Below are 16,589 nucleotides of genomic sequence, written 5' to 3'. Positions count from 1 at the left end.
CTCTCTCTCTCTCAAAATAAACTGGAAAAAAAAAAAAAAAAGCCTTTACCTCCCCCACCCCTCCATCTTTTATAGCTGGTAATCATTGGTAAGGAGAAGATTTAACTACTGTGTGTGTGATTTTCTCCTAAGTCAGTTCTTACTAATACCCAGGGTCTCATATTTACAGAGATACCTTATTACATGGATCAACAAATTTTACTCCTCCCTCAAACTTAAGCTATAATCTTTGCCCCTTAGTGTTTTGCTTTACTTAAAGGCATTTATTCCTTTTCTCCCCCCATCCTCAAATTCCCTTTTAATACTGCTTTTTTTAAAATAATTTTTTATTTATTTCTGAGAGAGAGACAGACAGACAGACAGACAGCATGAGCAGGGGATGGTCAAAGAGAGAGAGACACAGAATCTGAAACAGGCTCCAGGCTCTCAGCTGGCTGTCAGCACAGAGCCTGATGTGGGACTCGAACCCACGAACTCTGAGATCATGACCTGAGCCGAAGTCGGACGCTTAACCAACTGAGCCACCCAGGTGCCCCAATACTGCTTTCTTTGCTTAGTTAAAGTTGCTCACATATTTCCTGTTTTAATAATACTAGAAGGTAACTATCTTGTCATCTCCGTTTTACGTAGGATTCTTAACCATTCATCCCTCTTTTCTTTCCCATTTGCTCATGGGAAAAGGAAAGTCACAAGTGGTTTTTTTGTCTTGTTTTTCTGCTTGCCAAAGTGATACAGGTGTTTTGGAAAAATTGTGAAGTATAGGAAGTTAGGAAGCAGGAATGGGAATCACTGCTCCTCTCTACAGAGGCGGTTACTGTGAAGACTTTGCTCTTTTTTCTTGCATTTTTTTTCATATTTTTTCCCCTTAATCACTGGAGATCAAGGCATGTGTACAAATTTGTACCTGGTGTTCTTTTTTTTAATCTAACATTTTTTTTTTTTACAAATAGTTTATTGTCAAATTAGTTTCCACATAACACTCAGTGCTCATCCCCATAAGTGTCCTCCTCTATGCCCATCCCCCCCTCCCCCCCACATCCATCAGTCCTCAGTTTTTGTCAGCATTCAAGAGTCTCTCATGGTTTGCCTCTCTCCCTTTCCCCCACCATTTCTGCCCTTCTTCTCCCCCTTGTTCCTCCGTCAAGTTCCTCCTAATCCTCCTATACGTGCAAACATATGATATTTGTCCTTCTCTGCCTGACTTATTTCGCTCAGCATAACACCCTCAAGGTCCATCCATGTTGCTACACATGGCCAGATTTCCTTGTTTCTCATTGCCATGTAGTATTCCATGGTATAGATAAACCACATCTTCTTGATCCATTCATCTGTTGATGGACACTTAGGCTCTTTCCATGTTTTAGCTATTGTGGAGACTAATCTAACATTTTTGACCATAACATTTTCCCATTCTAAAATCGTTTTTAAGGGAATTTTGATGTCTCTGTAAGATTCCAGTGTCTGATTACCATAATTTATGTAACAAATCTAATAATAATCCATTGTTTATAATTTTTCACTTTTTTGGAATATTTTTTGCCAAACTTTATTTTTTGTTTCTCATTTCTGCATAATAGGATCTTAGAAGGGCAATTAGTGGGTTAAAGGAGCTGGTCAGTTATGTTCTTAGTAAATATTTTAGAAATAAATCTTAATATATTTATTAAGTTTATTTAAATGTATTGATTAACCAAATATTATTAAATTTCTGGCTGGAAAAACTGTACCAATTTATGTTCATTCTAATAATATATGATAGTGCTCATTTTATTGTGCCCTGTCCAGTACCAGTAGCGCTAAAGTTTTTTTGTTTTGTTTTTTAATGTTTATTTATTTTAAAGAGAGAGAGCGAGTGTGTGAACGCCAGTGAGGGCAGGGCAGAGAAAGAGAGGGAGAGAGAGAATCCAAGCAGACTCTGTGCTGGCATCACAGAGTCTGACACAGGGCTCAAACCCAAGAACTGTGAGATTATGACCTGAGCCGAAACCAAGAGTCAGACGCTTAACCAAGTGAGCCACCCAGGTGCCCCAAGAAGTTTTCTTTTTTAAATTTACTTACTTTTGAGAGAGAGAGAGAGCACAAACAGAGGAGGGGCAGAAAGATAGAGGGACAGAGGATCAGAAGCAAGCTCTGCGCTGACAGCAGAGAACCTGATGCTGGCCTTGAACTCACAAATTATGAGATCGTGACCTGGGCTGAAGACAGACACTGAACTGACTGAGCCACCCAGATGCCCCAAGAAGTTTTTAAAATATATAAAATTAAAGTAGTAGAGGAGATGAAGTTTTTTCTGTATTCTGTACTAGTTACACAAAAGGATATTGACACCCTAGATACCTATAAGAATAGTGATTCGTAAGGATGATAATAAAAATAGGACCTAATAATTAATTGAGCACTTTCTGTCAAGACCAGTTTCAAGTAGTTTACATATATAGTGAATTCTTATTATTTATGGATTGAGTGTTTATGAATTTGACTTCTTGTTAAAATAAATTTCTGTGTAACCCCACAATCAATACTTCCAGTGCTTTCTTGGTCATTTATGTACATGCACAGAGCAGCAAAAAATTTGAGTCGTCCAATGCTCTGCTTTCTTGTTTCAGCACTCACAAACAAATGTATTTTTTGTGTTTTATTTATTCCCATTTATTTATTACATTTGTGTGTATCTTCTTGGTGATTTCACTCAAACACAGTGTTGGAGTGCTGTCTGATGTTCCTGAGTGCAGAAAGATTTCTCCATAAGGTATTATGGAGAAAATATTTGTGTCAAATAAGCTTTGCTCCAGTGGGAGTTATAGTGTTATTGGCTGAGAGTTCAGGCTATATACATTAAGTAAAGTATCTTTAAATAGAACCACACATAAAACAATGTTATATATATCAATCCATTGTCAAAGATGTTGTAATAGAGGCTAGCAGGAACATTACCCTGTATTTCTCCTAGGGGGTAATGGTTCAATGTTCCCTAATTCAGTGTGCATGGTGACCTTACAGAACATAACTACTCTGAATAATGGGAAGTGCCTATAGTATTTACTCATTTATTTATCACCAATGCTATAGAGCAGGTACTATTATTCTCCATGTTTTACAGATGAAGAAATTGAAGCAATGAAGAAATTGCTTAAACAAATAATTTGTTGGAGGCCACATAACTGTTTATTAGTAAAACTAGGAGTTGAAAGTGGACAATTTGTTTCCAGAGTTCACTCATTTAACTGTTGTGCCATGTTGACTTTGTAAGGATTATTTATTAGTAAAATTAAAGGAGCTGGGAGAATTTAGCTGTCATTAAAGAAAGCATGCTTAAAGGAGCAAGCTTAGAAGAATTGGATGGCTTTTCACATAGAAGAAGAACCAGACTTCTTTATATATTTCCACAGTGTAGAATTACTCTGACTAGGAGAAATAGAGAAACAGATTTTAGCCAATTATGAGGGCTGTTCCACGGGTGGACCATCATGGGTTTTAATGAATGTCCTCAAGCTGAAACTATTAAACTAGAGGTTTGAATGGCCATGTGCCAGGTATATCCAGATGGGACTAGAGGAAGGGTTTATTCAGCAAGAAGTTAGACTATTAATACTAAAGGTCTCCTCCAATTTAAATACTATGATTCTTTTGCCTTGTGCTTTTTAGTGGCCATTGGTATTAAAGAACATTGTCATAACATCTGGTTTTATTATAATTTGTATGTCATTGTTGTTCCTGGTCAGTTCTTTTCCCTAATTTAAACTGAATCAGCACACTAAAATTTATGGTCAGCTAACTTTTTTAGATTCTCTTTTCCTTATATTTTGCAATGCCCACGTTTGACTGTACCTTCTTTATGACTTCACTTATCTTTCCTCTTGCCTTCTTATCAGCAACTCTGGCCAGTCTGACTTTGCTTATATCTGTGTCTTATGTCTTAACACACCTCTTCAATTAGCTCTTTTAAATAAGACTTTTTTTTTGTTTTTGTTTTTTGGGAGCAGTTTTAGATTCACAGCAAAATTGAGGGAGAAGGTACAGGGATTTCCCATATGTTATCCCTGTGCCCCCATACACATAGTCTTCCCCATTATTAACATCCCCCAACAGAGTAGTACATTTGTTGCAAATGATGAACTTACATTCAGTTAAGTTTTTAATATTAGAACCTCAGCCATTTAAGACCATTTTATAAAACTATTGTGTGCCTCTTCGAGGATGTGGAGAAACGGGCACCCTCTTACACTGTTGGTGGGAATGTAAACTGGTACAGCCCCTCTGGAAAACAGTGTGGAGGTTCCTCAGGAAACTCACAATAGAACTCCCCTATGACCCAGCAATAGCACTGCTAGGAATTTACCCAAGGGATACAGAAATGCTGAGGCATAGGAGCACATGTACCCCAATGTTCATAGCAGCACTCTCCACAATAGCTAAAACATGGAAAGAGCCTAAGTGTCCATCACCAGATGAATGGATCAAGAAGATGTGGTTTATCTATACCATGGAATACTACATGGCAATGAGAAACAAGGAAATCTGGCCATGTGTAGCAACATGGATGGACCTTGAGGGGGTTATGCTGAGCGAAATAAGTCAGGCAGAGAAGGACAAATATCATATGTTTGCACGTATAGGAGGATTAGGAGGAACTTGACGGAGGAACAAGGGGGAGAAGAAGGGCGGAAATGGTGGGGGAAAGGGAGAGAGGCAAACCATGAGAGACTCTTGAATGCTGACAAAAACTGAGGACTGATGGATGTGGGGGGGAGGGGGGGTGGGCATGGAGGAGGGCACTTGTGGGGATGAGCACTGAGTGTTATGTGGAAACTAATTTGACAATAAACTATTTGTAAAAAAAAAAAACAAAAACTATTGTGTGCCTCTTAACATTTGTGTTTTATAGGTGCTTTTACTTTTCCAAGTCTTTTTCTCTATATGGCATCATTTAATTTTAGTAAAACTGTCAGCAATTCCATTCCATCAGATAGACATTATGCCATTGAACAGAGGAGGAAGCTTAATGAATAAACCCCATACATTCTTTGCCTATCTCATTAACTCTCTACCACCCTAGCTTTTCTACCTTAAGCCGCACTGACTCATTTTTTTATTTCTCTGATTATTTCTTCTACCTAGATTGCTATGTGTTTTTGTGTTATTGGCTTGTAAAATAATTACTCATAATCATCCTTCAAAAATTTTAAATACCCCTTACCCGGAAAAGATTTGAGCATGTATGTGAAATAACCTACCCAGATCATGGCACTTATTCATGCCTTTGTAATAAGAAAAGGAAAGGAAAAAACTTACTCCTTTTTCTTCCCTCTCTTTTCAGGATGAAAAAAATGAGTTTGTCTTAGAATAATTTCTTCTTTTTAGCCCATTTAATATCTCTCTATGTTACCTCCCAAATTTCTAGTTTCTTACTATATAATTGTGGTTTATATAGTATTTATATTATCATTACTATACTATTAATCTTGAGTACTGTTTTGTTGACTCTAAGTGGTATAATTTTGGAACTGAAAAGAAAAGATAGAGTGTTTAATTTGTTTAAAACAGTAAGTGACTATGAATTCTTAATACTGTTTAATGAAGAACATGACTATTAAGTAAATTGATTATTTCTGGTTTATCTCCATGAGTCTAGCACAAAAGTTTGTGCCTATAGGTTAGTACAATTTTATTTTATTTTATTTATTTTTAAAAATTTTTTTTAATGTTTTATTTCTGAGAGAGAGAGATAGAGAGAGAGAAAGAGAGGCAGCCAGCATGAGCAGGGGAGGGTCAGAGAGAGAGAGACACACACACAGAATCTGAAACAGGCTCCAGGCTCTGAGCTGGCTGTCAGCACAGAGCCCCACATGGGGCTCGAACCCACGACCTGTGAGATCGTGACCCGAACCGAAGTCAGATGCTTAACCGACTGAGCCACCCAGGTGTCCCAGTACAATTTTATTTTAGAGAGGAATATGAATATGTATATGGATTCTTCTTTTTGGTGTATATGAAGTAGTCAACAGAAATGCATGTGAGAAATGAAGATAGTTTGTAGATTTTTAGGCATTATGAGTGGCTATATAATCAATTAAACTAATTTTTGTCCTTTTTTATTCTTTTAATAAGGTTTACTATTGAATCAACCTTGCATTTTTGGAACTCTGTTTTATACAGCTTTACGTCTTTAAAGATCGATATAATATTGGCAAATAATTGAAACTCAATAAGTATTTGTTTAATAATTGAAAGGGGGGAAAATAATGTTAAGCAATAATTACTACATGTTTTAAGTTTGTGATTGAAACAATAAGTTACATAAACCTGCTTATTTAAACCAGTTTAGGAAAAGATTATTCAGGGAAGCAAAACCTGTAAATGATAAAAATAAATCGAACAGGTTGTACTTTATATATTTAGTGCTATAGAAATTTGTAAATCAAAATTGTTATACATATAACCAGGTTTTAGTAGAATAATTATGTGCAGCTGGTGTATTAACATATGTCAGTTGCAGGTTTAGACTGACACACATTAGACATGGTATCTTAGGATGGGAAATCAAACATGTTTTACTTATACAAAGGTTTGAGATGTAGACAGGATACACAGCAGAGAGATCAGCAATTTTATTTAATTGTAACTGGTTATGTAAGCTTCTAGGACTCCCCAAAAGAGGCTTCCCAGTAGACCTATGGTTTCAGATTACACGTCCAAGTGTCATATCCTCTTAAAGTTTATTCTCCCTTGTCAGAACCAGCCTTGTTGGGTGGGCCTATGGCTGACTAGTATATAGCCTTGCCTGGACATATGCAGGAGATATGTTGCATCCAGACTAGATATTAATCTCATAATTATGCAGTGTATAGTATGACTGCTAGAAGATAGCGCAGGTGTACTACAGAGACATGTACAAATTTCTCATTCTTTTTTTAATTTTAAAATTTACATCCAAGTTAGCATACAGTGCTAACTTTCTTCAAGTTAGCACTGTATGCTAACTTGGATGTAAATTTTTTTTCAGTTTTGGTAGTTTATATGTTTCTAGGAATTTGTCCATTTCTTTCATATTGCCCATTTTCTTGGCATATAATTGCTCATAATAGTCTCTTATTATTGTTTGTATTTCTGCTGTGTTGGTTGTGATCTCTCCTCTTTCATTCTTGATTTTATTTATTTGAGTCCTTTATTTTGCTTTTTGGTCAAACTGGATAGGGGGTTATCAATTTTGTTAATTCTTTCAAAGAACCAGCTCCTGGTTTCATTAATCTGTTCTGTTGTTTGTTGGTTTGGTTTTGATAGCATTGATTTTTGCTCTAATCTTTAATATTTCCTGTCTTTTTCTGGTTTTGGATTTTATTCTTTTTACAGCTTTTAAAGGTGTAAGTTTAGGTTGTGTATCTGAGACCTTCCTTCCTTTAGGAAGGCCTGGATTTCTATATACTTCCCTCATAATGACTGCCTTTCCTGCATTCCAGAGGTTTTGGGTTGTACTTTTGAATTTCCTCTTTGACTTGTTTGTTAGCCCATTCATTCTTTAGTGGGATGTTCTTTAGTCTCTAAGTCTTTGTTACCTTTCCACATTTTTTCTTGTGGTTGATTTTGAGTTTCATAGCGTTGTGGTCTGAACGTATGCACAATATGATCTTGATCTTTTTGTGCTTGTTGAGAGCTGATTTATGTCCCAGTATGTGATCTTTTCTGGAGAATGTTTCTTGTGCACTTGAGAAAAATGTGTATTCTGGTGCTTTAGGATGAAGTATTCTGAATATGTCTATTAAGACCATCCTGTCATTCAAAGCCATTGTTTCCTTGTTGATTTTCTCTTTAGATGAGCTGTCCATTGCTGTAAGTGGGGTGTTGAAGTCCCCTACTATTATGGTATTATTATCAATGAGTTTATGTTTGTGATTAATTGATATATGTATTTGGGTACCTCCACATTTGGAGCATATACGTTTATAATTGTTAGATCTTCTTGGTGGATAGACCCCTTAATTATGACATAATGCCCTTCTTCATATCTTGTTACAGTTTTTATTTTATTTTATTTTATTTTATTTTATTTTATTTATTTATTTGACATTTATTTATTTTTGAGAGATAGAGCATTAGCAGGGGAGGAGCAGAGAGAGAAGGAGATAGAGTGTCTGAAGCAGGCTCCAGGATCTCAGCTGTTTGTCAGCGCAGAGCCTGATGTGGGGCTCGAACTCACAAACCATGAGATCATGACCTGAGCCGAAGTCGGATGCTCAACCAACAGGCCACGCAGATGCCCCCACAGTCTTTATTTTAAAATCTGGATTGTCTGATATAAGTATGGCTACTCTGGCTTTCTCTTGGTGACCATTAGCTTGATAGATGATTCTCTGTCTCCTTATTTTCTTTAAAAGAAAATTTTTTTTAATGTTTTTATTTATTTCTGAGAGAGAGCTAGAGAGCGTGAGCAGGGGAGGGTCAGAGAGAGAAGGAGTCACAGAATCTGAAGACAGTCTCCAGGCTCTGAGCTAGCTGTCAGCACAGAGCCTGGCGTGGGGCTGGAACCTAGGAACCGTGAGATCATGCCTGAGCCAAAGTTTGCCGCTTAACCGACTGAGCAACCCAGGGGCCCCTCTCCCTTCATTTTCAAATGAAGGTGTCTTTAGGTCTAAAATGGGTCTTTTGTAAAAAGCATTTAGATGGATCTTGTTTTCTTATCCATTCTGTTACCATATCTCTTTTGATTGGAACATTTAGTCCATTGATCATTAGAGTGAGTACTGAAAGGTATAAATTTATTGCCATTATGTTGCCTGTAGAGTTGGAGCCTGGTGATGTTCTCTGGTCCTTTCTAGTCTTTGTTGCTTTTAATCTTTTTTCTTTTTTAGGGGGGGATCTTTTCTCCCCTCAGAGTGTCCCCCTTAAAATTTATTTCAGGGCTGGTTTAGTGGTCATGAACTCCTTTAGTTTTTGTTTGTCAGGGAAACTTTTTATCTCTCCTTCTATTTTGAATGACAGTCTTGCTGGATAAAGAATTCTTGGCTGCAGGGGCACCTGGGTGGCTCTGTTGGTTGAGCTTCCAACTTCAGCTCAGATCACGATCTCACAGTTTGTGGGTTCTAACCCTGCATCAAGTTCTGTGCTGACAGCTCAGAGCCTGGAGCCTGTTTTGGATTCTGTGTCTCCCTCTTTCTCTACCCCTCCCTTGCTTGCACTCTGTCTCTCTCTGTCTCAAAAATAAACATTTAAAAAATTGTTTAAAAAAAAGATTCTTGGCTGCATATTTTTCCAATTCAGCACATTGAATATATCCTCCCACTCCTTTCTGGCTTGCCAAGTTTCTGTGGATAGGTCTGCTGTGAACCTAATCTGTCTTCTGCTGTAGGTTAAGGACTTTCCCCTTGCTGCCCTCATGATTTTTCCTTTCCTGAGTATTTTGTGAATTTGACTATGATATGCCTTGTTGATGGTTTTTGTTGAATCTAATGGGAGTTCTCTGTGCTTCTTGGATTTTGATGTCTGTGTCTTTCCCCAGGTTATGAAAATGTTCCACTATGATTTGCACACATAACCCTTGTATATCTTTTTCTCTCTTTTCATCTTCTGGGACCCCTATGATTCTGATATTAATTCCTTTTTAATGAGTCATTAAGTTCTCTAATTCTTAAATTGTGCTCTTTTGCCTTAGTCTCCGTCTTTTTTTCTGCTTCATCATTCTCCATAAGTAAGTCCTGTATGTCACCAACTTGGTACTCTGCTTTATCCATCCTTGCTGATGAGGCATCCATTTGAGATTGCAGCTCAGTTACAGCATTTTTTATTTCCTCCTGACTAGCTTCTACTTTTATCTCCACAAAAGGGATTTTAATCTATTTTCAACCCTAACTAGTATTCTTAGCATTGTGATTCTAAATTCTGGTTCAGACATCTTCCTTGTGTCTGTGTTGATTAAGTACCTGGCTGTTATTTCTTCCTGTTCTTTCTTTTGGGGTGAATTCCTTTGTTTTGTCATTTTGAAGGATGAAAAGGAATTAATAAAGTAAAAAAAGTAAAAATTAAGAAATTAAAAACAACACCAAAAAATCAAAGAAAGGATGCTAGATTCTAGGTGTGTTTTGGTTTGGTTGTTGAAAGAAGTTTGATAGAATAGAGAAAAAAGGGATAGAAAAAAAAAGGAAAAAAGAACACATTTGAAAATTTGAAAAATGAATACAATAAAATAGAATAAAATGAGATAATGTAAAATTGAATTTTAAAAATTTACAGAAAAGTGAAAAATATAGTAGCAAAAATTTAAAGAAAAATATTTATATAAAAACAGAAAATAAAAATATTTTCTTTTTTTAATCAAAAATAGGAAAAGGAAATAAAATGAATAGATGGACCTGCAAACATAATGAAATACAATTGAAATTACTTCCAGTTTCCCCTGGAAATCAAACTCTGAAGCACTTTATAGTCCGTAAACTTAGCAAGTGGAGAGACTTGTGGTGTTCCTCAAGAGCATGGTTGGCCCAGTTCAGGGGGGCTTAGTGTAATGGCTCCATTCTCTCTTTGATGGCACTGCTTAGCTTACTGGGGTGGATTGTTGTTGGGCATGTAAGCGTGTATGCATATGCATGGGAGGGGTGAAAATGGCATCACTCAGCTACCCAGTCTCTAGTTTCAGAAGTCTTTGCTCTCCCTGACTGGCATTCAAGCACCCCTCCTCTGTCTCCAGCTTCCATCCTCTCCCCACTTCTGTGCTGTCCATGACCAAGGTGGCAGGTGGCACCTCCCTCCTGAGTTTTATCTCAGAATGGACAGTGTTTACGAACCCCTTATTTCTGAAGGACTGTGGCTTTGACCCACTCAGATCTTCTGGGGGAGGTTCTCACCCAGCAATGACTGGGTGCTGGCCCACCCCCAGGAACATTCATGTGACCGTGCTGCCGCGATGTCTAGAGAGTGTGGCCAGGTACCAGCCTGGCCCAGAAAAAGTTCCCGCAATCGTGTGGCAGTAGTGTTTCAGGGATTATGGTAAATCACAATACACATCTGGTCCCTGGCCTCATCCCCAGCCTCCTTGTTCCAATACTAGCAAATGTGGCTGATCTCTGGGGTCTGTTGGAGAGGCCACATAGCCTCTACCAGATGTCCGCCCAGCAGGGGAACCACTTTTCCCCATGTGGCCCAAAGACCCCTGGGACCTTGCACTTTACTCTTGGGGATTTGTCTTTCCTACCAGAGCACTGCCAGGTATTGAGGTGCAGAGTTTTAGATTCTGCACTCCTGTTTATAGAGTCTTAATGGAATTTAAACTCTCTCCTTTCTCCATTCTCCCTTTTTTGTTCAGTCCCTTGCAGCTGTTTCTACTCTTCCTTTTTCTCTCCAGATGCTTTTCCTGTACTCCCCCCACCCCCCCGTCTCCATACTCTCTCTGCAAGCAAAAACAGCTCCCTGCCCTCTGCAGCTTCTCTCTCCCCTAGTTCATGTCTCCACACTCCATACCTGCCAGATTCCGTGGTTCAGGTTGGGCATATTGTTGTGTTAATTGTCAAATCAGCTTTCTAGGTTTGCAAGACGGTTTGGTGTTGATCTGGGTGCATTTTAGAGAGATGCAAAAAAAACTTACACGATGTTCTGCCATCTTGGCTCCTTTCTCTCATTCATTAGTCTTAATCTACTCAAGCTCCCAAGGGTTGTGTGAAGTACATTTCTGAATTTGATTTTGTGGAACTAGATTAAGAGTTAGCTACCTACGTGGGGCGCCTGGGTGGCTCAGTCACTTAAGCGTCCGACTTCGGCTCAGGTCATGATCTCACGGTTTGTGGGTTCGAACCCCGCATCGGGCTCTGTGCTGCCAGCTAGCTTAGAGCCTGGAGCCTGTTTTAGATTCAGTGCCTCCCCCTCTGTCTGACCCTCCACTGCTCATGCTGTCTCCTCTCAGAAATAAATAAAACATTTAAAAAAATAAAAAAAAAAGAGTTAGCTACTTACACATACCTCAGAGTCATAGTAAAAGGCTCTTAACCATCTATGGAGATTATATAATCCTAGAAAATTCCAATGATGTGAATCAGAATGTGTTTAAACCTGTTGGAAGACAGAAAATGCATTATTTTGTGTATTTTTCAGAGCAGAACATAGTTATGGTCTTAAAGAGAGGCCATAAGGAAGTTTGTGTGCCTTAGTAGTCAAAATCTGAGTAGAAGCACGGCTAGTCCACTTGCTCATCTTTCTAACTCATCTCCAAAATTAACTGCAGTTGATACTATGCAATGAGTTCTCTGATTATTGGAGCTGGGTTTTATTTTTCTATCTCTCAAAATCTATAACAGGCATAATATGTAAAAGGGACAGTATACATTAGGTACAGTATAACAGGCACAGTGTACATTAGATGTTCAATAAAAGATATTCAATAAATGCTTGTTACTTGCAGTTTATATTTGTAGTCTAAGCTTAACATGTTTATGTTCTTTCATAATTGTCAGAGAAAGATACAGAAATATAACCTATCCATTGCTTTCTATCTTTGAAAACTCACACAAGCTTTTTATTACTTTAATTTTTGAAATTGCTGCTATACTGCTTTAATTTTACTTCAGTATTGTTGAAAGACGGTTCTTAGATATATTTGATACAGAATTCTGAAGTAAGCTTAACTACTTGGAAACTATTGAAATTCCTCTATAATTAAGTATAATCTAAAATAATTTTATATGTCTATATTTAGAATAGATTTAAAAAATATAAGATAAACGTTAGTGAGATCTGGAGTAGTAGAATAGATTTTACTTCTATTTAAAATAGTAAAGAATGGGGCATCTGGGTGGCTCAATTGAGCGACTGACTCTTGGTTTTTGCTCAGGTCACCATCTCACAGTTTTGTGAGTTTGAGACTCTTTGCTGGTGGCCTGGAGCCTGTTTGGGATTCTCTCTCTCCCCCTGCCTTTCTGCCCCTCCCCCACTTGTGCTGTTTCTGTCTCTCTCAAATAAACTTTAAAAAAATAAAAATTAATAGTAAAGAATGGGACACCTGAGTTGCTCAATTGGTTAAGCATCCTACTCTTGATTTTCACTCAGGTCATGATCTCACAGTTGTGAGGTGGAACCCCATGTCTGGCTCTGTACTGGGCACGGAGTCTGCTTAATATTCTCTTTGCCTCTCTCTCTCTGCCCCTCCCTTACTCACAGGCGCACATACATGTGTTCTCTCCCTTAAAAACCAAACAAATAAAAAAATAGTAAAGAATGTGATTTAGGTAGTAGATACTAACATACATGTAGTTATTTCCTCATTACAGAAGGTTTTATTTTATATCAGTCTTCATATTCTGCAACAAAGGAAACATTTAGAATAAGTCTAAATTTTAACTTTTTGAAGACTTTAATGTTCAGAATTTCTGATTTTGCTATTTGTCCAAATCACTTAGGCAAAAAGGGCAGCTAGCTGTGGAAAGAGCTAAACAAGTGGAAGAGTTCCTACAGCGAAAGCGGGAAGCACGGCAAAATAAAGCGCGAGCTGAAGGGCATATGGTATGATTTTTTTTTTTTTTTTTTTGAGATTTTGAGCATATTAATGTTCACATTGAAGGCCTGGAACAAGGTAGGTATAAATGAATTATAATTCTTTGCAAACATTTACTCTAAACATTTACCAACTAGAAAATTGTGACATATCTTAACCTCTCTTCTGCCTTATCTTTTATACCAAAGTGAAATTCTGTCGATGGTTTGGTTAATTAGGAGTAAGTTTATAGCTCTGTCTTTCCTTTAAAAGGGTAGAAGTAGACATAGTAACCCAGATATTTATATTAAAACAAATGAGTTTTTACATTGCTGGGGTTGTTTTTTCATACGTGCTTTTGGTTTTAAATACTTTTAAGTACAAAGAATTTTAGAAGAAAAATGGGAAACCATCAGATAAACGTAACTACATATCTTCTCAAAAGCACATTAAAAGCAAAAGTATATTAAAACCTCCAATTTTGCCTGCTAACTAAATTAAGTCATGTATCCAAGAAGATATTAATAGTTTTTAGATAATCATTTTATTACTTAAAACTTAATAGTTTTGACTTGTAGAGGTATACAAATGCCTTTTGACCTTTTGTGCACAGAATAACTGATGGTTGTTTCTGTCAGCTCATCATACCGTGAGAAATCCTGCTAACCTAGGAAATAAATCAGTTATGTGGTAGTATATTTTGATCAGATTTATAACTTAGAGTAGTTCTTAAGTGCTATCTCTGTGAGTTCAGTAATGTAGTTATTTCAATTTAGTATATTTTTTTCTTTGAAATGTCATTGAAAGATACTTAGAGTTTTTAATGGTTACCTTTTATATTTTTAATACATGAGTTTGTTTTCTAGTTTTGGAATTAATCTTTGTTTGTGTCCTTCCTGTAGATAGTAGAAGAGAACCTCCTGTGTTTTGTCTTACCTGGTATCTCCAAAGTTAATAGCATCTGGAATTTTAGTTACAGATTTTAATTTGAAATCTTTTAAAAACAATTATTCGATTTATCAAGATTTATGTACTTCTTTCCTCATCACTATTCCTTATATTATACTGTCCTGCTCTCACTTTGTTTTTCTTTATGGTAGGGAATATTCTCTGGCAATTCTTTTGGACAGAAACTTCTCAAGATTTGTTGGGCAATGTCTTTATTTTGTCTTTTTGCTTAAATGGTAATTTATAGTGGTAGTCATTTGGTAAACTTGCTTAGTATTTGTCCTGAAAAAAATATTTTACCTTCATTTTTGAGAAATATTTTTGGTGAGTATAATATTATAGATTGAGATTTTTTTTCTTTCAGTATTTTAAAGATGTTTCTCCAGTTATCTTCTGGCATGCCTATTTCTGACAAGACATTTGCTGTCATTCTTGTCTTTTTCCTGGATATGTAATGTATCTTTTTTCTCCACTGACTTTTAATATTTTATCACTGGAAGCAATTTTTTTTAATGTTTATTTTTTATTTTTGAGAGAGATAGAGCATGAGCAGGGAAAGGTCAGAGAGAGGGACAGAGGATCTGAAGTGGGCTTTGTGCTCAGAGCAGAGGGCCCAACCTCGTGCTCGAACTAACAAACTTACAATATCATGAACTGTGCTGAAGTCAGCTTAACCGATTGAGCCACACAGGCACCTCCAGTGGAAGCAAGCAATTTGATTACAATGTAATTTGGTGTGTTTTTTTTTTTTCATGTTTATTTTGTTGGGATTCATTGAGCTTCTTGGATCTGTGAATTTATAATTTTCATCAAATTCGGAAAAATTTCATCTACTCATTTATTATTTATTGAAAAATTTTTTTTCTGTTCCCTCTCTTTGTTTCCAGGATTCTCAGTACCCACCCATAAGACTATGTGATGCTCTCTCAACATCCCACTGAGGGTCTGTTCTTTTTTTTTTTTTTTCTTTTTTCTAATTTTCATTTTTTTCGCTCTTTTTTCTTGTTTCAACTTTGCAGTTTGGATAGCTTTTATTTCTATACCTTTAGCCTTCAGGTCCATTAATCTTTTCTTCTGCTTTGTCTAGCCTATTAATCCCATCCAGACATTGTATTTTTTTCATCTTGTATTTTTTTTTTCTTACAGTTTATTTGGGTCATTTTTATACTTTCCATGTCTCTATAATGTTTATGCTTTTATCTACATTCTAAATTTGAACATAATTGGGAGTGCCTCAGTGGCTCAGTCAGTTGAGCGTCTGGCTTTGGCTCAGGTCATGATCTCATGGTTCACAAGTTTGAATCCCGCATCAGGCTCTGTGCGGACAGCTTGGAGCCTGGAGCCTGCTTTGTTTCTCCCTGTCTCTCTGTCTCTTACCTGCTTGTGCTCACTCTCACTCTCTCTCTCAAAAGAAACATCAAAAATAAAAATTTGAACATAGATGTTTTAATGACCTTCTGTAATAATTCTGTTATCTTTGTCACTTTTGATTGATTTTTATCCTCATTGGAGTCTTCTTTTCCTGCTTCTTCACATACCCGGTAATTTGTGATTGGATGCCTGGCATTGTGTATTTTATCTTGGATTTCTTTGTATATAATATGTTGGAGCTTTATTCTAGGATGCAGTTAAGTTACTTGGAAACAGTTCGAGTCTTTCAAGGCTTGCTTTTAAAATCTGTTAGGCAAGTCTAGAAGAGCCTTAAATCTAGAACTAATTTGGTCCCATTTGTTCAAATACTGCTTCTTCTCCTATTTCTCCTTAAGAGAACCCCTATTAGATGGATAGTTTGGAACTTTCATCAGATGTGCTTTTTTCTCTATTTCTGTTTTATCCTTTTTATCCCTTTCTTTCTTATTATTATGTTTTGGAAGAATTCCTTGGCCTGAATTTCAGCTCAATAATATATTCTTTTGTCTATTCTGCTTTTCAGCCCATCTAATGAGTTTCTTTTCATTTAGAAACTTATGTTTTCATGTCCATGAATTCTAATTTGTTTTTCCCTAAGTCTCCTTAATCATATTCTTATTTTTCTGATANTTTTTTTTTTTTTTTTTTTTTTTTCATATGCTATTGGCCATATTACCTTGCTGTTTTTGAGTTCTCTATTTCACAGTGTCAGCATTTGTCAGATGTTTGGTCTTCATGACACTATGTTCATATTTGGGAGTATCTTATATTGCTCCATACC

General features: G+C 36.7%; 1 protein-coding gene across 9 annotated transcripts in view; it reads left to right on the top strand.

Annotated features, from left to right (window-relative positions):
• NEK1 (NIMA related kinase 1) overlaps window positions 1-16,589 on the top strand; it is a 221,576-nt gene that overhangs the window by 82,211 nt on the left and 122,776 nt on the right. For all 9 annotated transcript variants that reach the window (XM_077772766.1, XM_077773160.1, XM_077772902.1 and 6 more), the window contains one exon: window positions 13,377-13,479. In XM_077772766.1, the coding sequence (XP_077628892.1) occupies window positions 13,377-13,479 (103 nt within the window). The remainder of the gene's footprint in view (window positions 1-13,376; window positions 13,480-16,589) is intronic.

The sequence above is a fragment of the Crocuta crocuta genome, unplaced genomic scaffold (assembly GCF_008692635.1).
Source record: "Crocuta crocuta isolate KB4526 unplaced genomic scaffold, BGI_CrCroc_1.0 scaffold429, whole genome shotgun sequence".
Classification (NCBI taxonomy): Eukaryota; Metazoa; Chordata; class Mammalia; order Carnivora; family Hyaenidae; genus Crocuta; species Crocuta crocuta.
Note: the sequence above shows the minus strand (reverse complement) of the source record. Positions and strands in the feature narration are given on the sequence as shown.